Source organism: Colias eurytheme, chromosome 27, assembly GCF_061535395.1.
Source record: "Colias eurytheme isolate Ceu_HAF_F1 chromosome 27, ilColEury1 Martin Lab GWU primary, whole genome shotgun sequence".
Lineage (NCBI taxonomy): Eukaryota > Metazoa > Arthropoda > Insecta > Lepidoptera > Pieridae > Colias > Colias eurytheme.
Window position 1 is genome coordinate 6201847 of NC_143006.1, and position 27897 is coordinate 6229743.

Sequence of the window (27897 nt, forward strand, 5' to 3'; positions counted from 1 at the left end):
GTTCTGACAATTTGAAGGCGAGAAATTAAAAAATAATTGATCACGAGGATTCGAACCCGCGTCTTTTTGCCATGCCGGGGCAACGCCTAGCTGCTCGAAGAGAAGGAAACAGACCTTTTTTATCCATTAACTCATTTATGATAAATACTATAAAACTAAATATTAAATTCATTTCTAGATGAAAACTGTTAATTATAAAAAAAATATTAATTTACCTAATATTTCCAAAACATCAGTTACCACACCACAACATAAACATGTACCATTAAAACAGGCAATAGCCAACCCTAATTCAGGGAAATCACGTTACAAGGCAAATATCTAAACGAGGGTTGCCAATAAATAGGTTAACGATATGAACCGATTTCTATATATTCCCCTCACGTGCCTACAGATCCGTCGCCATACTGTTATGTTTGACCTTAATTTACGGGCCTCTTTTATGGTGGGGATAATTTTTATAACAAATTAGGCGTAGGTATGTCCTTTGCTAAAAATAATATCTTAAATTATGTACATAGGTAAATGTAAAGAGTACAAATTTTATAACAAATCAAGGGAAGGTATAAAAGTTCTCTGTTAAAAATAAAATCTTTAAATAGTTGGAGGCGTGTGTTAAATGTTAAACGGTCAGTCCTTTAAGTTATTACTCGCCCGCGGCTTCGCCCACTTTGTCTAAAACATAATAAATTATATACTAAAACCTCTATCTATTAAAAAAAACCGAATCAATATCCGTTGCGTAGTTTTAAAGATTTAGGCATACATAGGGACAGAGAAAGCGACTTTGTTTTATACTATGTAGTGATGATAATTATCATTTATTTATCTATTGATTTGATTTCTATTTGATTCGATTCTATAGGTATTGGAAGATAATCTTTGGGCTATATGTTCTTATACAGTCATTTTCGTTAACGATGATAAGTAAAATGAATACATAAATATTCAATTTACAATGTACAATGTTTTCTGGACCTCTATGACTACGTAAAGCTTTCCAAATATTTACTAAGAAGGAAGCAATTACGGACCATATTAGAAACCTACAAAAGTAGCATTGCGTAAAAACTATGTAAAAAAGCGTCACCACATCAAATACACCAGACCAACAAAGGCAAAAGGCTAAAAATCTATACGAGTGACGCAGCGAGGAGCAATTAACTCAGCCCTCATTATATTAATGAGAGCAACGTGCCGTCCAGAGGCTGTACAATCGATAAATATGTTTTACATAACGTTGGTTAGGTTATTTTGAAACTAAATTAGTTAATAGATACGAAACAGCAAAGAAAAAATAAGTTTAGCATATTTATGGAAGTATCTTATATATAAAATTCTCGTGTCACAATGTTAGTCTGCATACTCCTCCGAAACGGGTAGACCGATTCTCATGAAATTTTCTGTGCATATCGGGTAAGTCTGAGAATCGGCCAACATCTATTTTTCATATGTACCACGGGCGAAGCCGGGGCGGACCGCTAGTATCTATTTACTAATATTATAAAGCTGAAGAGTTTGTTTGTTTGTTTGAACGCGCTAATCTCAAGAATTACTGGCCCGATTTGAAAAATTATTTCAGTGTTAGGTAGCTCATTTATCGAGGAAGGCTATAGGCTATATAATATCATCCCGCTAAGACTAATAGAACGCGGGTGAAACCGCGGGGCGCAGCTAATACTTAATAGATACGAAGCAGCAAAGAAAAAATAAGTAAACTTATTACTAGCGTATTTATGTATCCTATTTATGTAATACATGAATTATATTTATGACTTTATTTTTATCGATTTATCAAGAAAAGCAGCTGATGGAAAATAGCTGTCGTGATCGAATATTTTCTACTCTCAAAATTCTTCAAACTTTTTTTTCTTGGGCGAGTAAAGTAACATTATTCAACTATGTTTTCTTGTGTTTAAAAATAAACATTCAAGGAGCGTTCCCTGAGGGTAGATTGAAGTTAATTGTTCGCATTTAAATGTTTTAGACAGGTGTACTTAGAAGAATTTTATTCCGTCTCGACTCTAGCTCTGGGTCGTTGGGATTAAGTGTTTTTTATATTGCTTAGTTTTTTTATTGGTATGGTTCTTGTCTCCTTGGTACAGTGGTTGACGCTTCAGCGTAGAACGGAGGGGTCCTGGGTTCGATTCCCAATGGGGACTAAGAAAAAAAATGTCTCGGTCTGGCAGGACACAGAAGGCTGATCACCTACTTGTCCCTTAAGAAAATCAGTGAAACAGATGTATGCATAATGCATCTGCCCCATACCCCACTAGGGGATACGGGACTTCACTTTTATGGTTCTTGGTTCGATATAAGTTCTTTCTTACAGTTTTCTACTAGTCCTTAATAAAGGTTTGATTCTGTAAAACTATTTTCTTAGAAATTATTTCCATAAAGCTCAAAGTCTGGGTTATGCTCAATTCGGTTAAGTTATTTTTTATAACAATTATCGTATAGTTTCGTAAATATAATAAAACAGACCTTTCGACTTCAATCATTTTACTATCAAAGTAAAATTCATGCAATTCATCGATTATTATCTATCTGCCTGCGTAATTTCATCCGAATCCCTCTATCCATTTAGGTGTATTTATCATACAATCATTCTACAATACCGCGAAACTATTCCCAACTAACAGACAACATTATAACATTCCAAACAGACACATTTACATGTATATTAAAACAAACATACAGTTCCAAACACATTCATAATATTAAAGAGAAATTGTCGCAAGTACGAACAAGACACTTAAGTTTTTGCGAGCAAAACCGCGGCACGTAACAAATGTCTTCTCTGTCTATTCATTCCCATCTGAATACGGTTTTTTGTTCGCTTTTAATGGTTTGTACTGAGTTATAAGCGGTAGCGGGTGCTTAAGCGGAGCGGTGTGGCAAAAAAATGTGTGACATGTGTCATCTACGTTCTACGCTTAGCTTGTGTTAAAAATGGCCTAATTCTTCATAGTAGGATGATGCTTTCATCATCATCAAGAAAAACTAGTAAGTTTAAAATATGCATAGTATTTTAACCATACATACGTGCTCAAAATGGATCATGTACAATGAATTTAACAATATTAAAAGGTACCCATTGTACCCTGGTTGCGAATGTTCTTATCCAGTTTCAAATGCTTAATATAACTCCCACGTGCAAAAATGCAAAATATCAGAAAGTGGTTAATAATTTACTAATTAAAATCTTATCTTAGTAGATAGTACATTAATGATGAAGCACGATTCAAAATTAAATTTGAACATAATTTATGCTTTAGAAGCAAGTTTAAATTTATCTTAATTATTAATGTTAAACTGTTATTGTAGACATATAGAGCGACAAAATCGACATTCAACTCAAACTCAAACATTATTTATTTAATTAGACTTCTTTTAGAAGCACTTTCGAATCGCCAATATATATTTTTAACAATTACCCCCGATTCGGAAAGTAGTATATATGCAAAAGAACCGGCAAGAAACTCCATAGTAGCTCTTTTAAACTGAACTTAAATAAAGAAAAAAGCAATGTTTCCCCTTTTCCCTCACTTTCCCTTTTCCGCGCTTTTCCTGTCCCTTATTCCACAAAACAGCAGATGATTAATGACACATAGATAACAAGTTAGCAGTATGCTGTAAAGAGATCGCAGATAGCGGCCATCTTGGAAGCCTTTCATTGATGAGGCTTTTAATTCGTGATTATGTTTGGTGAAAACAATGATTTTGATTTTTTATTTGTTTATAGTCTATTTAATATTTGTATATTTTTTGCTTTTAAATGCGATTTATTTTTCAAACGACACAAAAATTGTCACATCTTCCTATTATTCCTATTTTAAGATGAAATACCTTCCTAATGAGTGAAAATTCAATTCATATTTTTCAAATAAGAAAATTGTTGTCGGTATGCTAATAAATTAATACAAAAAATTCACAAAATTATGCGAATTTCTTAAAATTCGAGTTATCAGGTTAAAATTGGTACTTCTAAACCTAATAACCTAGTCACTTATTGTTAATCTATTTAAGAGTAATATGCTAGTACATACATAAAAACAATTGTAAAACATAATCACAAAATTATTGTTTCAAAATACATATTAAAACTAGCGGTCCGCCCCGGCTTCGCCCGTGGTACATATGAAAAATAGATGTTGGCCAATTCTCAGACTTACCCGATATGCACAGAAAATTTCATGAGAATCGGTCCACCCGTTTCGGAGGAGTATGCAGACTAACATTGTGACACGAGAATTTTATATATAAGATATTCAGTATTGAACTTTGTTTTAAGGTATCGATTAACAGTGAATAATCAACTAAAATTATTTCTTATTTACAAAGCTTGTAATTAGCGGGAATTATATAGGCTTTTAGTTCGGCCGAGGTTTTAATGTTTAAATGCTTTTGAAGTTTATTTTTAAACAACAACCAAAAGGGTATTAACTGTATATTAATAAGTTTACAAATTGTGTAATTTAAGTAAATATTATAGACTAGCTTTCCGCCCCCAGCTTCGCCCGCGCAGTCAAAGAAAAACCCGCATAGTTCCCGTGGGATTTCCGGGATAAAACCTATCCTATGTCTCGGGGTAAAAAGTAGCCTATGTCCTTTCTCGGGTATCAAAATATCTCCATACCAAATTTCATGCAAATTGGTTCAGTAGTTTAGGCGTGATTGAGTAACAGACAGACAGACAGAGTTACTTTCGCATTTATAATATTATTATATTAGTATGGATATATACGTATGTTTCTCTACGTTTTTAAAGGAGTGGGAATCGTGACGATACTTTATTTTGTCACACATGGTAAGTTAATGTGCAAGTTTCATCAAAATCTGTTCATTTATTACGAAGTTCCTATAGACTGAAATATTGGATGATTTATTTTATTTATTTGGAGATTTTGCTTTGTTGAATAATCTAATTCTCAGTTCAATGTTAATTCTCTCAAAAGATCAAGTTAAAACTTTCATTTTGATCTATAGATTACATAAAAATTCTTTTAAAGCCATGAATGTCACATATAGTTACCAAAACTAAAGTCGTCCATTCACTCCAAATTCCAATACTTCAAGCTATATCCACACAGAATATCTACGAATTCGGAAAAAAATTTTTTCGTGATTGAATATTTTTTTTCTCAAAAAACAACCTTTTACTGGAATGGTCCTTCAATAGCGAATGTTCAGAGGCGTCATGTGCAAGGAATTTTGTAAAGTTTTTTCGTTATCGGTATTTCGGTATCGGTATTGGGTATTTCAGTGTTCAAATTATATCCAATGCTGTAATGTGAAATTTACAATATAAAAACTAAAGTTTCAAGAATATAAATAGTTGTTTGAAATAAACGAGATACTATTAAAAATAAAATGTTTTCATTTGCTCTTGTTACATCGATTTGTTACTATATAAACGAAATGTATTATTTTGATGCATAAATTTATTCAAAACGGTTTAAAACAATCATCTAACGCCCATAACACAAACGCACACAGAGACAAACACATTAAATAAAAGCGCACACTTTCTTACTAAAATATTATATAGAACTCGTTCTTAAAATATAATAAGATAAAACTCCCTAAAGCTTAACAAAAATCACGGTCAAGTTAACTTAAAATTAATGTTAACCCGTTCACTTAATCTAAGTTAAAGAACATAACTTGGGGGTATTATGAAGCTCGTATTTCAACACCCGAATATAAAGGTGGTTGTACACCAGGCAGCTCATGAATATGCATCGTTACATGCTATTACAAGCTCAATGTAGTAGAACTTTATATCGCGGATTTATCTTTAAATTATTTTATAATGTTGGTTTGAATATTTAGATTATACTCGAACTTTTTTATGTCTCTCAGATGCGTCTATTTAATGAGAAGATTTCCCAGTGAAAAGAATGCCATTAGTAGGTATATAACTTTATTGTCTGTGTTAATTTTGTGTGTGCAATAAAGAATTATTGATCTATCTACCTAGCATTCATGCTTCGACATTCATGCATCTCATATACATTATCCATACTCGACACGGCTCTAGCATGCATTAACACTATACTAGCCAATGACATTTTAAGTAAAAAGGTCCTATTTTCGCAAGTGGCATATCGCAATATTCCTATTCATCCATTGAATATTTTTCGCTTTCTTGGGGAGCGTTAATAACCTAATTAATGATATATAACATCTACGTTTTGACTTATTACCTAATATCATAGATCCCAGCACACTTGATACATATCGCACCATGCATGCACACTTAGCATGCCCTGTCTAATGTACGTACACCCTAATCCTCACAGTTTCCAAGCACGCGTTCCAGTGATGCCGCATCGTTAAGAGACAGTCAGTTTCGTAGCTATAGTACGACATAAAAGAGATGAAATTAATTATTTTGGAACTAATTCATTTTTCATTACCTGGCAACCCTGAATTGGCAATGTAGCTGTCAAGTTGAATAAAAATTTGTTGTTTTTTTCGTGAAGTGGAGAATTATTGAGATAAAATTGTTATTTAGAACAAGAAATTTAAATAAAAAAGGAGACATCATGAAAAAGGTTAAACGTAGCGGTGTCCGTGATGTGGTGTATAAAGTTTTTATTCGGTGTTTGTCCGAATTTCAAGCTGGAAATTTATTGACTGATTTGGAAAACGTTTACAAACGTACAGCAGAATATACCGGTTAGATTCCATTGATTTTTGCTCAGTACTACGTAAAATAGAATATTCCATTAGTAACGAGTGTTTAATGTATGTATGTATGGCGATTATTACGTTTTCGCAAATTAATTTGAGGTTATTTGTATGTAAACAAAAACTAGTTTTTATAGTGCGACCAGCACAATTTGAGTCAAGAAGTTATATCCAATCCAACCAGCCTCAAATAAAGTACCTAGTTTAGATTTTACTACATAGTATAGTGATAACTGTTTTCATACAGCTATCTTTCTATTAATCAATCAAACCATAAGAAAAAAAATCATATTTACTGTATCATATTTACAGATACTGAAGATGCCCCGTACCCTCTTGCCAGTACTTCGAAACAGAGTGATGATCAGTCCTTTGAAGGAGTAGAATATTTAGATTTTGATGAATTATATTAATGTACAAAATTTATCTACAAAAAAATAAAAATATGTGGTTTTCAAATCGCCTTGTTTTTTTCTACCCGACGGACCCAGAAAGAGGGTAATGTGTTTGAGCTGCATGTATGCTTGTTTGTTTGTATGTTTGATTCTATGTGCGCCTCTGCAGTCTAAACACTTGACCGATTTTTATAAAATAACTAATTCCAAATACATTTAAGTAAAATTTGACCTAGGTAGGTCAATTAAAATACTAATGTATTTTTGTCTTAAATTACACTATTGCTACACTGAAACAATTATAACGGTTTAAATCGCGGTATTTATTTTAGATTATATTATATACATTTTTGGATTTTTATTCTATAGTATCAAGATCGTTTGCGTCGCAGTATCAGTGTTGCTATATGAGCGACGGTGGCGCCCTCATTTATTTTCATCTCTTTTGTGTCGCACTGTATGTATTATAATATGAATATACATACATACATGCTCTGCATATTTTTGTTTTGTTTTATTAAGTATGTTAATTTTAGAGATGCTTCTTGAACTGAATTTATCAGGAATGAGATAATAATCAGAAACATAACCTATATCATTCGAAAAGTAAAACCTTAATCAAATCGACATAGTAGTTTTTAAATGAAATAGTAAAATTTTATATTTGCTTAGATTGCTTACTTCTTACTTCGGCTTTACTCGGACTAAATGTTATATGCTTTTCCAGAGGAAAATATATCTCTATACCAAATTTTATTTATATTCGATGACATATTATTACGTAAATGAGTAACAAATATTCATACGCACGAATTTTCGAAGAAACGATATTTATTTAGATTAGAAGCAATTATAATAACTACATCAATACAACGAAAATAATCTATAATAGTAATATTTTTCATGAAATCTATACCTTACTATCTTCTACGCAACGGATGACAAAAACTATGTTATTTCATATATTAATACAATGTCATTAAGGTTCATTTTTCGGTAACCACGTTAAAGTAATTCAAAGGATGACTATAATGCTATCTCACATTTTTCAAAGCGAAAGAGCGAGACAGCGAGAGCATTAATTCGCTAGATAACGTCAAGTGTGCATTGAAAAATCGACTCTAAGACTTTCAAGGGATTCGGGATTATTTTCCTGTGAAATTGTTAGGCTTAGTTCATAGTTTATATTTAATCGTATTAAATGGGATAGAGTTTGTTTAATAACTGTTTTGTTTTGATATTATTACGTTTTAATTAAATAGTTTGAAGTTTCGTGAAAAGGTATTTGGTTATTTTGATAAGGTTTCTATATATAGAGATGGGAATTTTCATTATTTGTTAGCTGGCGACATATTGTAGTATTATTTAGTAAAATAAGAATTTATTTTTATATACAGGTCTATAGTATCTAATTTTTAATCAACATTCCAGTAAAAGACGGAAGGTTCTAGTCTAACGTCATGTATATTTTTATATATCAGAAAGACGAACGAAATATATGCAGAAATTGTGTTTATTTGCTTTTATTTTAACTGAAGTTAAAATTTTGCATTTTAAATACTACGGTTTGTGCCGAGCACACATGTCAGAAGTGAAACTTCTTTGGCAATTAAAGATACCAAAATCGCCTTACTCCATGACGTGACGGCATTGCCATGACGCGACCTTGAAATTTTACTCAAGAAGTTTCACTTAGGTAAATATCTTAGAAATACTCACATAAAACGTTAATAGTATGTGTAGCGACGACATTCTCAGTAAGTTGAGCGTTGATCCCGTGGCACACGACTACTATGGATCGCCGGTTCGGTTCCACTACCACTGTGATGTTAGATGTTGTTATCCAACCTCCTGTATAAAGAAAGAAGTTACAGTTACAGTTAGTTATTAAACACCCTGTATAATATACTAGCGGTCCGCCCCGGCTTCGCCCGTGGTACATAATATTTACGTTTTCTCTACATAAAAACCATCCTCGTACTTCAAGGAACATAATAAAAAAAGAATTATCGAAATCGGTTCAGCCGTTCTCGAGTTATGCGCTTACCAACACATTTTGCGATTCATTTTTATATATAAAGATATATAAAATGCAATTAAATAGTACCTACTATGTTTACGGAAAGCTACGTTATAAAAATACACACTGTATATAGTGACAAGTTGCTAAAACATCCCGCATAAGAATGTCTATAATTAATTAATTAGTAACAATCTTTATAGGTACATAAACATACAAATAAAAACATATAAAGAAGTAATTATGTAATTACTGAAAATTCAAATATGTCGACTGTCATAAATCAAGATATTTCTTCTAGGTATTGAAAAAAAATGCATCTCCTTATCTCCATCACTACACTGTACACAAATAAAATATAATAACATATCTTACTTGTATCACACACATTGTTATTTATGTGTACTATCTCCAATTTATCATTTATCTTCTCCTATGATTTATAAGTCGTACAAAAACATCGGTTTTTCGAACGAGTAAATGCAAAACAATATTTTCGTAAACAATAATGCTATATATCCTTTCATATTCGTGGAAGAAATAAAACTTACAAACAGGACAATTGAATAAGCTATAATAAACGAAAATAATTAAAATATGAGGGAAAAGCATTGAGATATACATATGGAGACGACACCGCCTACATCACTTATGTTCCGCTCACCATAAGCCATATGGCTTAACTGCACGCTCATTTTTTATTTGTTTTAAAGTGAAACGCATCAAATATGCCTTCGTGTGTGTTACGATATTGCACAAATAATACAAATAATACGGAAAAGTGCAAAGGAATAACTTGAATAACTCTCTATATTGAAAAAAACTGCATTGAAATCTGTTGCATATTTTTAAATATTTAAGCATAGGAAAGAGAAAGCAACTTTGTTTTATTATAGTGAAGTAGAATGTGAATGCTAAAAATAAAACGAAACATCGAATTCTTTACGTAGTTCTTACCTTCATGGGATATAACAGTCCGATTGCTAGCCTCTCTATGATGCTTCCCGGAGACCAGCCACTTGACTTCCGCAGCCGGGTTCGAAGGTGCCGTGCTGCAGGTGAGCGGCACCGGGTCTCCAACACGGGCTTCTGATGGTCCAGATATAGTGACGTGCGCGGGGGCGACTAGAAAGGGAAAACATACATTTATTAATTAATTTTAATGGAATGCGATTTATCTATACTAATACTAGCGGTCCGCCCCGGCTTCACCCGTGGTACATATGAAAAATAGATGTTGGCCGATTCTCAGACTTACCCGATATGCACAGAAAATTTCATGAGAATCGGTCCACCCGTTTCGGAGGAGTATGCAGACTAACATTGTGACACGAGAATTTTATATATAAGATTTATTGTTATTTATTTAAAACATATCTAATCAAAGTTACTAAACTGCAAGGGTAAAGGTATATCCACGCATATTTTTCAACACGGAAACTATCAAACTTGCTCAATTTATCTTGCTTAAAGTTTGCACAAAATTTCAAACTAGTTTCGCTATTAGTTACACTATTCGTTACTGTTGTTCAATTAACGTTTATTTCTTCGTTAATTTTGTAGGTAAAATACTAGGTAAAACCTGCGGATTTGTTTCTATTTAATCTATACTAATATTATAAAGCTGAAGAGTTTGTTTGTTTGTTTGAACGCACTAATCTCAGGAACTACTGGTCCGATTTGAAAAATTATTTCGGTGTTAGATAGCCCATTTATCGGGGAAGGCTATAAGCTATATATCATCACGCTAAGACCAACACGAGCGGAGCAATGCGGGTGAAACCGCGCGGCGCAGCTAGTAATATATATAAATCAATCGCAAAATGTGTTGGTAAGCGCACAATTCGAGAACGGCTGCACCGATTTCGTTAATTCTTTTCTGATATTATTCCTTGAAGAACGAGGATGGTTCTTATGGAGAGAAAACGTTAACATGTACCACGGGCGAAACCGAGGTGGACCGCTAGTTAATAATATAAATAGTAAATACATACCTATTAATAATACAAATACCTACTGTGTTTATTATAAAATCAAAAATTTTCACAATGTGGTCCATTGCTAATACAACGATATAATTTATCTTAAACATCAAATTGAAAAAACTGTTAAATGTTATTTTATTAAAATTCTTTAAATCATCAATAAATATGAAAATATATTATTAATAGATATTATAATATTTACTCAAGAACCACTTACAGAATAAAAAATAGTTTATTCTATATTCCCTACAAATCCGTTCCCGAGAAATGAAAACGCAAACATAACAGTATTACGAACTGTTACCTCGAATTCAAAGTTAAATTGTCAAACGTCTCAAAGAAAAAGTAACCTAATTATGTTTAGAGTAAAGGATAAAATCCTTTGATGCTTTGGTCGGTAGAGTGAAACGTTTTTTTTTCTAACTTTATAGTTTATATACCCAACGGGCGTGTTAATAAACAATAAGATTGTATGGTGTAAGTATATTCTAAATAATATAAAAATGAATAAAAGAGAGCGTGTGTAACGAGCAGACGTGTCAGAAGTGAAACTTCTTTGGCAATATACAAATTTGAATATGTAGGTACTGCGATTCTACACAGCTTTCTAATTGATTTAAGTAGTTCAGCAAGTCAACGACTATTAATTAAGTGAGGGTAGTTGGGTCAAACGTCGTATAAACATCGTACGAGCCCCTAGGCACGATTCGTACGAATGCGCCACGAGTCAAAGGAAAGCGGCTTTTTATAGTATTCGACACGACAGCTAAGCAGGGGCCTTAGACAAAGTAACAATTAAAAAACGATAACGAAGTTAGAAAAGGCAAAAATGTATGGGATTGACAAACGCCGCGTTAGATCACGTGGTCTATCTAATGTCAATCCCATACATTTTTCCTTTTCTAACTTCGTTATCGTTTTTTAATTGTTACTTTGTCTAAGGCCACATGTTACATGAAATAATGACAACTACATTGACAACTATTCATCCACAAAAATATTAAATCAAAAGTTACGTCTAACAAAAGTTAGAAATAATCGCTTATCTCTTGAATTTGGACCAAACATCCCAAATACAACATTTGACTACACTTCTCTGTGATTGAGTTATTCAGTCAAAGGATTGCTTAATGTATGGGATTTCGAGTGTAATTTTAAGTTAAATAAACTATGTTTTCTAGTAATTAAGTTTGTATCAAACGTTTGTAAATACGGGTAAGTTTTATTAAGGGCCGATTTTTCAATGCTTGGTTAAAACTTATCCGTCCAATAAAGTATTACACGATAATATTAAAATGTCACGTAAACTGTCAAATACGGGCAATTAGAATACGTTTTTAAAATGGTAGTTTAATACATTATTCGACGAATAAGTTTGATCCAAGGATTGAAAAATCGGCCCTTATTTGAGTTATTTTTTATCGCAGTTATGTTTATATCAAAAAATTTTAAATATAGGTACATCTACTGTGTGAGAAAGTCAGTATAATATTATTCTTTTAAAATATCAAACCATACGAATCCCCTTTGCAAACTAAACTACGTTATTTTCCAAAGTTTCCATGTATGTATTTAAATGTATGAAAATTCATCCCAACAGTAATAAAAAGGTAGATAAAAACAGTTACAAAATATAGTATATTTATTTAAATTAGTACTTATATTATATTATATATTACTGATTATATATGAAAATGATTCAGTTTCGACAATTTTTAAATTATCTCTAATATATATAAATCTCGTGTCACAATGTTTGTCCTCAATGGACTCCTAAACCACTTAACCGATTACAATAAAATTCGCACACCATGTGCAGTTCGATCCAACTTGAGAGATAGGATAGTTTAAACATGTAGGTACCACGGGCGAAGCCGGGGCGGACCGCTAGTGTTTTTATAAATTTATCAAGGTACCTTAATACTTACATAGTACAGTCAAGTCGATTTCAGCTTTCAAAGTGTTGCTTATCATGATGTTCTTGGCTTCACATGTGTATCTCGCCTTATTATCAGACGCGTCAGCCTTAAACGATAAAGCATTCTCCGACATGCGACCACTGGTTCTGTAAAAAAAGAAAAAATATATTTACTTAATTTATGAACAATATTTGTATAGGAGATTGGAAAAAATTAACAGTTGTTCTATGGAATTAAATTGATTTATTATATAAATCTCATTATTAACTCGTTATAATTTTAGGAAACTTGTTAAAGTGACACTTCTATAAAATAAAAACGAATCGTCAAATGTTGCTCGTAAAACTCGAGAACGGCTCGACCAATTTGGCTAAGTTTTTAACGTTATGTTACTTATGGAGGGAAAACACGAAAAAAGTACATTATAAAAGTAATACCTATATTAACAGAAGTTGTATCTAAGTATATTATTTCTTATTCCTAATTTAAGAAATAGAGGATTATTATCAGACTACAATAATGGAATGTAATCTATTAAGATCCTGTGTGACAGAGACACATAATATCTCTATCCCTCTCAAACTCAATTACTTCCGGGTTAGCCAGGTTAACTAAAGTTTATAATTTGCCAACAAATAGTTGGTTTCAAATAGCAAACTATGTCAATATAAATTATATTCAAAACTTTGTTCGACTTAAACTAAGGCCTTAGACCTCTTGAATTTGCTATAGAGTTATATAAGCATAGACAGGACCCGGAATTTTTATGTATTTTTAAAGTGTTTTAATAATTGTATAAGCCAGTATAATGAAACAGTAGCTTATTAAATAAACTGATGCGTAACTTGGAAAACTTAATTAAAATCTGTTTAGTAAATATTTCGTATACTTCAAACGCGTTCTCTAATCATGAAATTCCCGTGTAGGCAAATATTTTGGTATTCTTTAATTACGAGACAAAAAATATAAATACAAACATTTTAAATATTTCAATACGTAACAAAAGTTACATTCCAAATTAAATATTCGCGTTTAAAATCCATTAACATATTTTATTTCACAATGCAAAAGGTGATTAGAAAAAAACAGTGAACTAGGTACATATTTTATTTATCCCATACAGCACATCACTAGACTTCCCCTTACCCATAAAATATTCAACTCTAACATTTAATTAAATCCCGCGTTAATTGTCACTGAATCCCATCACAGGATAAATTTCTCGGAAAGCCTTTAGCAGAACCTAAGGTATCGACTTCCTTGAAATACTAAATCTATTACGTTCCAGTTTCTGGGAATTATTACAGCTTATGACTAGCTACGGTCCAGGTCGATCCGGGAAAAAAAACTTATGCCATTCAGGAATAGAATAATTTCCTCTGATGAAAGTATTTTCAAAAATAAATACTATGTCTCTCTTATATAATAAAAGTTTGTTAGTTTGGTTAATCGCGTTAATCTCAGACAATGGTTCGAATTATAAAAAAAAAAATATTGGATAGTCTATTTATCGAGAAAGGCTACAACATCACGCGACCAATACGAGCTGAACCAATGAAAATGTTGCTAAATCGGAAAATGATAGTTTTTTTCAAACAATCTAATCCTTAGAAGAAATATAGAACAGAAATTGGTACATAAACGATTATACAATGTGTCCAAAAGGGTAGTGACTATATTTTAAGGTCGGATTCTATTAACAATTTTATCGATAAAAACACCCCATATTGGGGGTGCTAACCTCACCCCCTCCAAGACAGAGCTGTTTAAAAAATTTTTGGTCGAGTTTTTTACCTTTGTCTATTAAAGCATCCAAATTACGAGTTCTAGACATCCTGTATAAATATCACGAGTAAAGCCATAGCCTTAAAACTAGTATATTTTAGTAAAGCTGCACTAAATATTACAACAGTGTATAAACAAAGTTTATTAAAAAATAACCGCCACGTTAAGCTTAAGCGGCATTTAATAGTTTAAAATTTTTCATCGCTGCAGCGAAACATAAAAAGCAGTAATCTGCACTTTAGCCCACTTCATTTTCTATGTGTATTTAAATACTGAAAGTTTTAAATAAGGATTTAAGTATGTTGTGAATTCTTAATGCTGGAGGCTTCTATGCGAAGTTGTGCCTTTGTTTTGTGGTAGGAATAAAAAACTTAGGGAAACTAAAACTACGGCCTATGTAGGTCAGTGAAAAATATAATATGATATATTATATCTATTTATATGCCGTTAAAATAAACAATCCTAAAGAAAGTGTGTCTTAGCGTGATAATATCATCACGCCTATAACCTTTTTCGATAAATGGGCTATCTAACACCGAAAGAGTTTTTCAAATCGGATCAGTAGTTCCTGAGATAAGCGCGTTCAAACAAACAAACACTTCAGCTTTAAAATATTAGTATAGATTCCAATATCTAACCCTAAAACCAATTCAAGTCTATTTCAATCCCCTACCATAAATTAGTTAATCATATAAGCGGTTAAGTTACTGGCGCCATTAACTGTACTACATGACTATTGGTTAATTTGCAATGTTGGTATCGTTATTGTGATGTTGGCAGCACTGTTTGGCAAATCACTGGGTTATATACTAGCGGGAAACGCGGTTCTGTCTGATGTTAGTACTGTGATTTTATTGTAAGAGGTTAAAGATAGGTTCAGTTATAATTATCGAAGACAAAACAGTATTTAGAACTATTAATAAGCTTGTTAATAAAAATAACAAGTACCTATGTATAAAAATAGCTAAATTACATAATAATAATTGTGATAGATAAGTAAAAAAAACTGCAATCAAATGGGCTTATCTGTTCCACAGAAATTAAACTAATAACACCACACTTTTTGTAAACAAATAATATTCTTTCAAACATATTTTCTTACCTCGATGGGAATCAAACTCACATACATCCAACCATCCAATTACGTATGACCCCAGGTCAGCTAACAATGCAGAAAAACTTGCGTTTCTAAGTATAATAGAAATTCTCAAGCGAGCAAACACCGTAAAAACGATTGAATTATTAAATTGTTTATTTCCTATAAAATTATGTTAAATGTTGCTCTGTGAAATTGCTTGTACCTATTATTGTTGTAATAAATACGTGAATGTGAATGTGTAGCTTTATGTAACTACTGAATCGATTTTGATTTGAAATGTTGTGTAGAGATAGATTTGCAATGAGCATTTTTTTGTTCTACGTGATAAAATTCATCCCTTAAAATACGTACGATAAGAAATATGATTTCGTTACAAATATTAGCAATTGCTTAAATAATATATCTTGGTATATCTGCTAAAATTGCATGGGTAGTCCCATTTTGATATATAAGAAGACAAACATAATATGGCTATATAAACGATGAACATATTATTATCTTCTCTGATATATAAAAATGAATCGCAAAATGTGTTGGTAAGCGCATAACTCGAGAACGGCTGAACCGATTTCGATAATTCTTTTTTTATTATATTCCTTGAAGTATGCGGATGGTTCTTATGTAGAGAAAACGTAAACATGTACCACGGGCGAAGCCGGGGCGGACCGCTAGTATAAAATAAAAACACAAAACTATTTCTTAAAGTCTTTCACTTTATCCATTAAACATTACGTCCACAAAAATGTCCAGACACTCCGAAAACTAAGAAAGGAATCCTAAACAAATAAAGTTAAAAATTGCGAGCTAAAGAGCGGAGAGTTGTCACAATTTTAAATAAAAGATGCTTCAGAAGTGTCCTTTTATTTCGCCGCTAATAGTCGTAGAGGGTTATAAAATATGTATGGTGGCCACACTTTGGGAAACTGTGGTACACATGTTTGATAAATTTTCGGGAAATTATGTAAGTTTTATTGAATAATTGAACCTTTTTATTTCACGTTAAATGTTTATTACGATCGAATATTTCATAATTCTAAAATCGCATTGGTAAATTTTATTTATCAGAAATTGATGTTACAATATCATAAAAATAATAATTGAAATTACACATAAACTTATATGCATCGACTTATACAGATACACCACTATTTTCTCAAGTATTATATCCCTTATAATAGACTCACTTTTAAGCTATTATAAAAGTTCTTTATCCCCACCCATTATGTCACTTTAATCCAAAGTGAATCCACTTTAAAGTTATCCCCACTTTACCCAACGCATTGTCACCCTACACCGGACAGTACGTACACGATAGAAGCATTACTAGGAGAGAATTCATTTAAACCGTCTCATATAAGACCGAATAGTTACTATTTCTCTTTATATTTCTTGAGTGTAAGTTATCATCATTTGAGTGTATTTCAGTTAAAATATATAATAAGTTGTTACTTTAAATTTGTTTGTTTGCGTGCAATCGAAATTGTTGAATCCATTTTTTTCTTTTGTGAATTGAAATGTTGCTCATTTGAATCGAAGCAAAAATGATATATATAAAAATGAATCGCAAAATGTGTTGGTAAGCGCATAACTCGAGAACGGCTGAACCGATTTCGATAATGGGTTTTATGTAGAGAAAACGTAAATATGTACCACGGGCGAAGCCGGGGCGGACCGCTAGTTTGGTTATAAATGTTACTTACATTCTTGCGTAAAATATTATATTATTGTGTGTGATTTATATTCAAACTAGCTTACCGCCCGCGGCTTCGCCCACTTTGTCTAAAACCTAATAAATTATATACTAAAACCTTCCTCTTGAGGCACTCTATCTATTAAAAAATACCGCATCAAAATCCGTTGCGTAGTTTTGAAGATTTAAGCATACAAAGGGACATAGGGACAGAGAAAGCGACTTTGTTTCATACTATGTAGTGAGTAGTGATGACTTCGCCTACAATTAATAGTAATTAAGCAAGCCTTTTATACACTTTTATTTTCGACCTCACATATTAGCTTCCACATTTTTAAACTATCCTTCCTAAATAAGTAATATCCTAAAAGTCACATTACATATCTATCCCCTACAGTACCAAAACGCTTAACTACACCCGCTACCTCTCATAACTCGAGCGCCATCATTATAAATTTCCTCTTAAATTTTCCACAGCGTTATTTATTACTTAATCTGGACGCTTCGCGAATGTTTTTAGGAGTTAACTGCTGTGATATTATTCGTTGAATGATGGCCTCGTCTCCGTTTTATACTACAGGGTCTTGAGCGTATGGTGGGGATAACAGCGTAGGTAATTGTAATCTGTACTTGCATGTGTGATAGGGATATTTTATATCTTGAAATGTATGAAATGAAACGGCTTTACAGGATATAGACGGACAAAAAATAAGTTATATATATATATAGGTATATTGAGTAGTCACTTTGGTACATCTTTGGTAGTGGTTAAAGCGTTAGTGTAGAACCAAGGGGTACTGGGTTCGATTCCCGGTAGGGAAAAACAGTTTTTATTTTTTATTTTAGGTGATTGTATACTATCTAGTTTAGGTATATATTTTTATATTTGATAACAGTTTCATTGCATTTAAACACTTATTCTATCAAAACCAAAATAAAATATGTAAAAAGAGAAATATCTTTTAAAGTCCGTTCGTTTAATTCTATTACGTTTTGAAATGTAATTTTGAACATAATATTATTAATTAATTATGTCCAGTAAAATGAGCATTTACAAGAGTTTTACTTTTAAATGAATAACACTCAAAAGGTTACAAAATAAATAGGTTTGAGTTCGAGGAATAAAAAGAAAATTCAAATAAAATTCTTCTAGGAAACGTATTGAATTAATATGAACTATTCCATTTATTTTCATCCTGTAAAATATTATGTTTACTCCATTAATTAAATAATCTTATATATAAAAATGAATCGCAAAATGTGTTGGTAAGCGCATAACTCGAGAACGGCTGAACCGATTTCGATAATTCTTTTTTTATTATATTCCTTGAAGTACGAGGATGGTTCTTATGTAAAGAAAACGTAAACATGTACCACGGGAGAAGCCGGGGCGGACCGCTAGTTTATTAATATAATTCTTCAATGGTATTCAAGGTATGAAAATTTTTATATAATTGAGCTATATAACCTTTAACAAAGAAATTAGATGGAATATTTGGTCACCTAGCGCCTTACAGGTAATACGAAAAATATATTATTACGAAGTTTTTCTTCTTTTTAAACTTGTAAAACTTTTACAAGTTTTAAATGTGTTTAAAGTCTTCTAGTGTCTCATAGCATTTTTAGATGAAATATATGATGATAATTCTACGTAAATATTACATTTTAAACTTTAAATATTGAAATATTAAAAAAAAAAACACTCTTTAGGCCCACAAAAAAAATTAAAAATTAAATTCATTCACACGTGACTAAAACTAATTGGATTCATCGCTTAAAGTTCAAAGCCGGAACTAGAACCCGGGTCCTTTTGACGACTAGCTCCATTTCGTATCCTTGTACAAAGAAAATATTTCCCTTATACACGATATTGCATTACGATAGTACAAGTTATGAGCGAGGAGCGGTTTAATTTAATAATTTATTAAATTTCAAGAAGCTAATATTTCGAGGCTTGCTTGTTGAGGTACAAAATTCTAAAAATATTATAAATGTCAAATGTGTGATATATTGTTATAAATGTGAAAGTGTGTTTGCTTTTTGAAGTGAAAATTCTTTATCGGGGTTGGAAAAAAATTTAGTGTAACATTTTTTCGTTACGCGTGACATTTTTCCGTTACGCGTGACATTTTTCCGTTACGCGCCATCTTTTTCTTATCCCTACCACGCGTGATTCGACGTATTTCTGTAAAGTTGCATATATGTAGTAAATTATTTTTTGAAAAATAAGGTCATAAAGAAGTTTCAATTCTTACGTGTGTACACTAGTATACGCACACATTTTTTTTTGTTACATGTCGCCAAAGCGTAATTTTATGGTATGTTTTTGTGACTGGATATTGCAGCTAGAATGATGTAGGCTGCTTTTTACTGCGGTGAAACATCGGTTTCCCATGAGAATTTAGAATTAGACAATATAACTATCTATGTTACACATAAAGCTGTCTACAGGTGAATTTTAACAATTTGAACAATTAAAAATAACCATTAAACACCCTCCAGTAAATTAAATCGAACAGCCATACAAAATAAACATTTCAGTTATTCAAACGAAAACGAAAGTAATTCTAACGACCTAAGTGTTTAAAAATCGCTACGCTCATCGCTCCGCTATATCTCCTCACTTGTACCACAATCTCAGCTACGAAGGGATTGTCTCACATAACCTGTGATGCAAATTAAATATCATTTTATAATAGAACCCATGTTATAAAGGAAGCTTCTATTTCAAAGCGATTTGTTTTATATTTTTGTGTTTTTATATACATATTATAAAAAACTAAAGTGTATTTGTTATTGTTAAGTTGTTTTATGATTTTTACAAGAAACGACATAGGTATAGTTGTTCGAAATATTGATAAGTAATACTTACATGTGTAGATACCATTCATTTTTATGTCTAATGTGTTATTTAGTAGATAAAACACATCATTGCCAAGTTTCACTAAACTTTATTCAGTAGTTTTAGAGCGATACAAACAAACATTCATCCACTTTTCCATTTATAGGTATTTTATGCATAGTATTCGAAATAATAAATGAAATATTAAATTTATTGTACATTACTGTAGTAAAATTAGATTCTAAAATGCAGTTCCAATGAATAGAAAATCTATATTCACTAGCGATTCGACAGTCTTCAAGGCAGTCCCATACGTTAATAAAAAGATTTTTATATCGCACAAAGACGCGAGACAAAATGATTAACGAGTTACCCGGATTGCCGGGGTCAGAGTTCGATCCCGGGTTAAGCCGGATAAGTAGACGTTACTGATAAGATGGGTTTTTGTGTTTTATGTATATGTAATGGATGGTCCGGTTTTGATGTTGGTTTGTAGTAGATGAGAGGTTTGTATTTTTATACAGGTAAACAACAGGTTGATAGGTAGTAGGTAAAATGTTTAAATTAAAAAATGTGTTTTTTATTTATAGTTAAAAACATTGCATTTTAAACACTTTATAAAGAACGTGATTTAAATACATTTTAATGACTTTTGTATTAATAATAGAAAATAATGTTTACAAATTATTACTCACAATATAACATACATTTTAAAATTTAACGTGTCTTAAAACAAAGTCATATCTAACGTATTTTACACGAAATTTTTAAACTTTCAACTCAACCTTTTTCTAAATTTCTGTAAACATCACCATAAACCACATTATTTCTAAAGAATTCTATACATTAAATATTAATATATTTAATTTCCCATACGGCGGAAGCTCGTAAAAATGTCGTCGGTCCATTGTCGAGCCAGCGTTATGTCGATATCGATAATCGATAAGCCATTCCGGCGCGCATCACTAGTGATGTATTCAAGCTGAGACCGTTTTATAAAATTGTATCGATGTATTTTATATTTCTATGACGTAAGGGTCTTTGTGAATTGCAATTTCAATTTATTTATGGGGGAGGGTAGTTGTGAAATTTAGGAAGGTTCGATTTTGTTTGAATAAATTTGCAAGGGACTAGAAGGTTATGCAGCTGTTTTTTATTTAAACCTATTTATCCTTATAGACTTTGATTGTAATTTTTTACATAGAGAAGTCCTATTATACCGACATTTTGTGCCAAAAACATGGTACTATATGAATTATGTATTTATTTATTTATATTATGTATTCATTTAAACAATCTCACATATGAAATACACACAATAATTTATTTTCATATTGAAACCAACAAAAAAAAGAGCGTGTGTCAGAAGTGAAACTTCTTTGGCAAGATTCAAAGATAATAACATCGTCGCCTTATTCCATGACGTGACGGTATTGCCATGACGCGACCTTGAAATTTTACTCTCAACAGGTCTAGATAAAGAAGCTTTACTTCAATAATAATAATAGCCAAAAGTATCTCTGTTTTTTTATATATATATATAAATGTAATCTTTGTTTTGTTCCGAACATGGGAAGGAACTGTCTTCCTTAACACAGGATTTTCTTAGCTAGGAAGCAGAGCCACACTGTAAAATGTACTGTATTAATTTTTGGATTCAATAAAGATATTTTTTAAGCATTGGAATATTGCATAGCTTCTATCGCTGGCCTTGAGCGCTGGGACCGAATCCAGAAATTCCGTAACGAAAAAACCTCACGCTCCCCACTCCGACGGGCACGGAGGTGTGGCTTGAAGGCATAGCATGCAATAGCTTTACCGCGGCAGTCCCCGAGTGACACACGTTTTTTTATTTTATCTATGAAACGCCCTTTTCCCTCCAGTCACACACATCTCACCACCACACTACTCACTTGACCATATTCAGCGCGCACATAACTCGCAGAAACGGGAATTCCAAAGAGAATGTTCTAGCGTGTTCTGAATACCTCCGCTAAGTACGATTAAATCTAAATTACTCCCTCGGGTTGTTTGTTTGCTGGGCTTTTTGTATGTATGTACGTGCAGACTAAATAGCTCGACGTTGAGTTTTATGTGAATTTTTGTAAGTTGATTTTTATTTTGCAAGAAGGATAATCTCTACGTAAATTTTATATTTAATACAAGTAAGCAAATTAAATTATGTAGTCAAATTACTCAAAAACGGCTAAACAGTTTGGAATACCACTACTTATCTTCATAACTTTTACACATAAAACAATCTCAAAATCAAGCAACCAAGCATACACCAAAATTTCGCATTTTACGTAAAAAACCATTTCTATCTACAATAATATTATAAAGAGGAAAACTTTGTTTGATTGTAATGAATAGGCTCATAAACTACTGGACCGATTTTAAAAATTCTTTCACCATTCGAAAGCTACATTATCCACGAGTAACATAGGTTTTATCCCGGAAATCAAACGGGAACGGGAACTATGCGGGTTTTTCTTTGAAAACGCGGGCGAAGCCGCAGGCGGAAAGCTAGTAAAAAATAAAAAATAAACTCATATACCAAAAATTAACGACAATTCAAAACCGTCTCCAAGGTCCAATCTAATAAACTGAACGGTAAGCAAACATCCCAAAAAAACGCTGGCAATATCGAAGCAAATTTATTATGCAATAAAAGTAATTTATAAAAAGTAATAAAGTCGGGGTTTTGTATGGAAACCAATAAACGGAATATATTCGCAGAATAAAATTGGACGCGGTCATTCTAATTTCCTCCGCTTCTTACTATCTTTTTGAAAGATTGTGTATTATGGTAGCTGAAAAACATATTTGTTTTTGTTGTTTGTAAATATAACTTACTAGCTTTCCGCCCGCGGCTTCGCCCGCTTTGTCTAAAACCTAATAAATTACATACTACAACCTTCCTCTATTAAAAAAACCGGCCAAGTGCGAGTCGGGCTCGCGCACAAAGGGTTCCGCAGCAGCAAATATAATAAATTACAGTTAAATCAACCTATCTCAAAAACTATAAGAGATACTTTGATCAAACCAAAAATCGTTGAAAGAGTTAATTAGCATGCATCACCTCTATTTTTTTTAGAATTTTATACCCCGTAGTTATAAAAATAGAGGGGGGGGGACATACTTTTTACGACTTTGAGAGCTGATATCTCAAAAACCGTTCACTTTAAGAAAAATGTTTTTTAGAAAACTTTATATCATTTTAAAAGACCTTTCCATTGATACCCCACACGGGTATGTACATCGAAAAAAAAAATTTCATCCCTCAGTTACATGTATGGGGGGCCCCACCCCCAATTCTTTTTTTTACTATTTAGTGTCATATTTTTGTAGCGGTTCATACAACACATATTCCTATCAAATTTCATCACTGTAGTACTTATAGTTTCCGAGTAAATCGGCTGTGACAGACGGACAGACGGACAGACGGACAGACGGACATGACGAAACTATAAGGGTTCCGTTTTTGCCATTTTGGCTACGGAACCCTAAAAAACCGCATCAAAATCCGTTGCGTAGGTTTAAAGATTTAAGCATAAACGATATCGTACTGTAAGGTTGAGATATTTTTTATCTTCATACCTTTTACAAACCAAAACCAAATATATTTTATATAATAACTCCTTTATATAATAACTTATTTTGAATAAGCAAATTCTCAGAAATTCTCGATCTTAATAACTTCATACTCAATTAAAAACTTTTACGTAGAAAATTGGATTACTCAAACTACTATTATTGGTTCAATTTAGATCAAATATTAATTATAATTTGTCTTGAAATATTTAGGGCGTTAGGTCTAAAATTACGAACAAATTGAATATAGAAAGTATAACTTTAACCCGTGGATTCACACGCTAATTTGACACAAAGAGATACGTTGCAAAAGTTCTACGAAAAACAAAAGCATATAAATATTACTATGTTCCATAGGATGCTAGAATTTAACTCGAAACACTTTAAAGAAAGACCATTAAAATGCACCAAGCAAGAGACCTTAATTTTTTTTTAATCGCCGCGTTTTACCCGTCCGTGTACATACATGACGCCTGTTTGTCACTATCACGCGTCGAACGCGATGTATTACATTACACAAGATCTTAAAAAATAAATTTCTCATGATTTTGTTACTTAAAAGGCGTCAGAGCGCTAATCGAATCCGCGCTATGATACAAGATATTATACTGAACTGACTGAAACTAAGAACGCTTTCATTATTATTTATTTGATGAATAAATTAGAATTTATTCGCAGTAAAAATCAAACAAATAAAAATGCACAAGAAAAATAACAGTTGGTATGGTGGAAACAATATTTAGCTGAGCCTTAAAAAAACGCGGCGTTCCACCCGCCCGTGTACAATCCGACGCACGTCAGTCACTGTCACTCGTCGATCGGGATCGTATTACGTTATTATTGGATCAGATTTCTGGGGATTTTCCCGACTCGCCGAAATGTGACCGCCCTTTATGTATTGTGATTGCGAACGTCACTGGATTTATTTGTTACGTTTTTACAAGGTTTTTTGGAGTTTTACCTTTTTTTAGATAGACTTATTGTTGTTGGAAACTAATGATGATTTGGAAGGATGTTTTATGAAATTTTAATGAAGATAAACTTAGAATAGAACAGGATAGCAGTGAATATGTAACTAATGTTTCTGATAAATAAATACCACAATTTTGATATAATATAAATCATATCTTCGCATATGATCACTGTCGTTTTCACATAGAATATTATATTTTCTGTACTTCATTGCAGGGTTATTTATGAACAAACAAACAAACCAATTTTCATTTATAACACGTGTACCTAACACACCATAAAATATAAATGATAACTCAGACAAATATATTCATACAGGGAAATCAATACAGGTGAAGAAAACAATAAAACGTTATTGTTACTTTCCTCTAGTGTTGTGCGATCGATTATCGATAAAATCGATTGTCAAGATTGAAAAGGGGTGAAAATTGTCGATTATTTGAACTCCATTGTAATGATATAAGTTCAACGAGTTCAAGTCCCTTTTAATTGGGGCCTAGCTTGTACTTAGTGCTTTATTTAGTTAATTAGACTTTAATGGCAGTTTCAAGAACTAAATAAGAGTAGGTAGGTCTAAATGGTTTCCGTTCGTAATCGTCGTAATGATTTTTCTATTTTATTCAAGTAAATACCCGTTTCTGTAATGTCGTAGTTAATTTATTTCCTGTGATAATGTTAACAAAAGATATGCAATTGTCGTATAAATCAAGTTCTGGCGCCGTTTAGGAGATCTTAATATAATTTGTTAAGGGATGTCGTTATTTTTATCGATAAAGTTTTATTTTATATAAAAGTAATATTTCGTGTAACGTTTACGTTACCTATAACGTTGGTGGAACAGAATTTTAATAAAAATATAGATACTGCTTAGAGCATAAAGATACTTTTCTCAAAAATATTCATACAACATATTTTCCTAGAAACTCAATTTGGATAGATTATTATTAATTTTTCACGAAAACTTTCGTAATTCTAAGAATAACACAGCTTTAGAGAGATAATTAAATTATAGATAGTAAATAAGTACATAGATATAGTGAAGAATAAATTATGTTACAAGAAAAAAGAACGTCATCTTCAATTAAAAATATTTCAAGAGCAAATGAGAATGTAATAAGAATTATAATTGGGCACAATTAGGATCAGGTCCTTCGTGCCTTTGAAGTAATACTTTAAAAGTAAAAAAATCTTTTACGAGGGTATTTCAGCCATTAAATAATTTTTAATTATTCATAAATAATAAAATTATAGAAAAAAACTTTCTTGATAAAGGGAAAGTAACGTAATTTCGAGATTATTCTCAGAATGTAACTAAGGAGTCGTCCTACGGGACTTATAAATAAAGGTGGATAAATGCGGTGTTGTTTCTCAAAGAAATATCAAATTATTAACAGCTCGAGTGTTAGGGGAAAATTCGGGAGGTTTTACGGTTTATGGAGATGGAGTATTTATTAAAATATTTAAATGTTCAGAACAGATCGATTGTATATGAATATCAAATGGAATTTTTCCTTTTGAATCGAAGCATTGGTTGTTTCAAAGAATTCAACTGCCAGTATGCTATGATCGAAATAATGTTTGGATGTGTATAAGTCTTGCGCAATCACGCAAAAACTACTAAACTAATTTAGTAGAATTATTGTAAACAGATAGCAGATGAACACGGTTATTGAATTTGTCCGAATATAGCTATTAATTAAACTGTCCATTTCGCAATCATCTTCTTATATATAAAAATGAATCGCAAAATGTGTTGGTAAGCGCATAACTCGAGAACGGCTGAACCGATTTCGATAATTCTTTTTTTTATTATATTCCTTGAAGTACGAGGATGGTTCTTATGTAGAGAAAACGTAAACATGTACCACGGGCGAAGCCGGGGCGGACCACTAGTACTATATAAATTCGAAATTTACATAGTTTTTAACATTCAAGATAAAAATGAGCCACCCTAATTTCGCTTTCCATATTTTATCAAGACACAAAAAGTATTGTGAACAAGACTGACTGATTTGCCAGCTTAAAATATTTGCATTAAGTTACTAAACAAGTGGTTTAATGCAAATTTTATTCACGGACTTGACAGCTTATAAATTAAATTTGAAATATTTTAAGTATAAATGAGAAGGAAAAGTAATGTTTAATACTGTATTTCATGTTTAATTAATATAAAAAAATGTAAGGGTTTTTTTTATAAGCTATACAAAGCAATGAACAACAAATTGAGAGGGGTTGTGAGTGGCCTAGTTAACTAAAACTACGATCATAATCTTGATAAAATTTATTTTCTAGCTTATTTATAAATTACATAGAAATTCAATTGACATAAAGGACTAAATCATTACAAAAGAATGATACAACGAATCACAAACATTATATCATATTTGAACACATTTCATTTTTATCGACAATCCACATCGACACGCCCCATCACTAAGCAACTACATAAATCAAGGAGACATACGCCCTATCTGTTTTCAGCTTAATACGAAACGTCTGGGATAAGGGGAGGGGGTTCCCCCCGGGAGGTTTTTTACCCGTTGTAAGCAAAGTCGAAGTTTTGATAGCATATTCCGTGGATCTGTTTTTGACTTTTAATTTGAGTTTTTCGATCGCAGATTTTTGTCGTATAATTGATGGAGTAGTTTAATGTTGTTCGTTTGTTAGGCTGGTTATATACGAGCGTAAATAAGTTTTAGAGCACTTTCTGTGTAAACGAGTCATTTGTATAAAATACAGCACGCTGGGCAAGGTACATATTATGTTATATGTCGTCGAATTTTAACTACATATTTGGTTCTTTTACATGATATTATGTTGATATTTTATATATTAGATTGTAGCAGTGATTATACAGATAGATGATATACTGATAAAATAAGTCTATTTAAAGTTTGCAT

General features: G+C 32.0%; 1 protein-coding gene across 1 annotated transcript in view; it reads right to left on the minus strand.

Annotated features, from left to right (window-relative positions):
- The window catches only part of sns (nephrin adhesion molecule sticks and stones), a 216413-nt gene that overhangs the window by 32964 nt on the left and 155552 nt on the right, over positions 1–27897 (minus strand). Inside the window, exons 9-11 of the mRNA XM_090117137.1 lie at positions 13025–13161; positions 10069–10236; positions 8811–8942 (exon numbers count right to left, since the gene is read on the minus strand). Of these exons, the coding sequence (XP_089973263.1) occupies positions 8811–8942; positions 10069–10236; positions 13025–13161 (437 nt within the window). The remainder of the gene's footprint in view (positions 1–8810; positions 8943–10068; positions 10237–13024; positions 13162–27897) is intronic.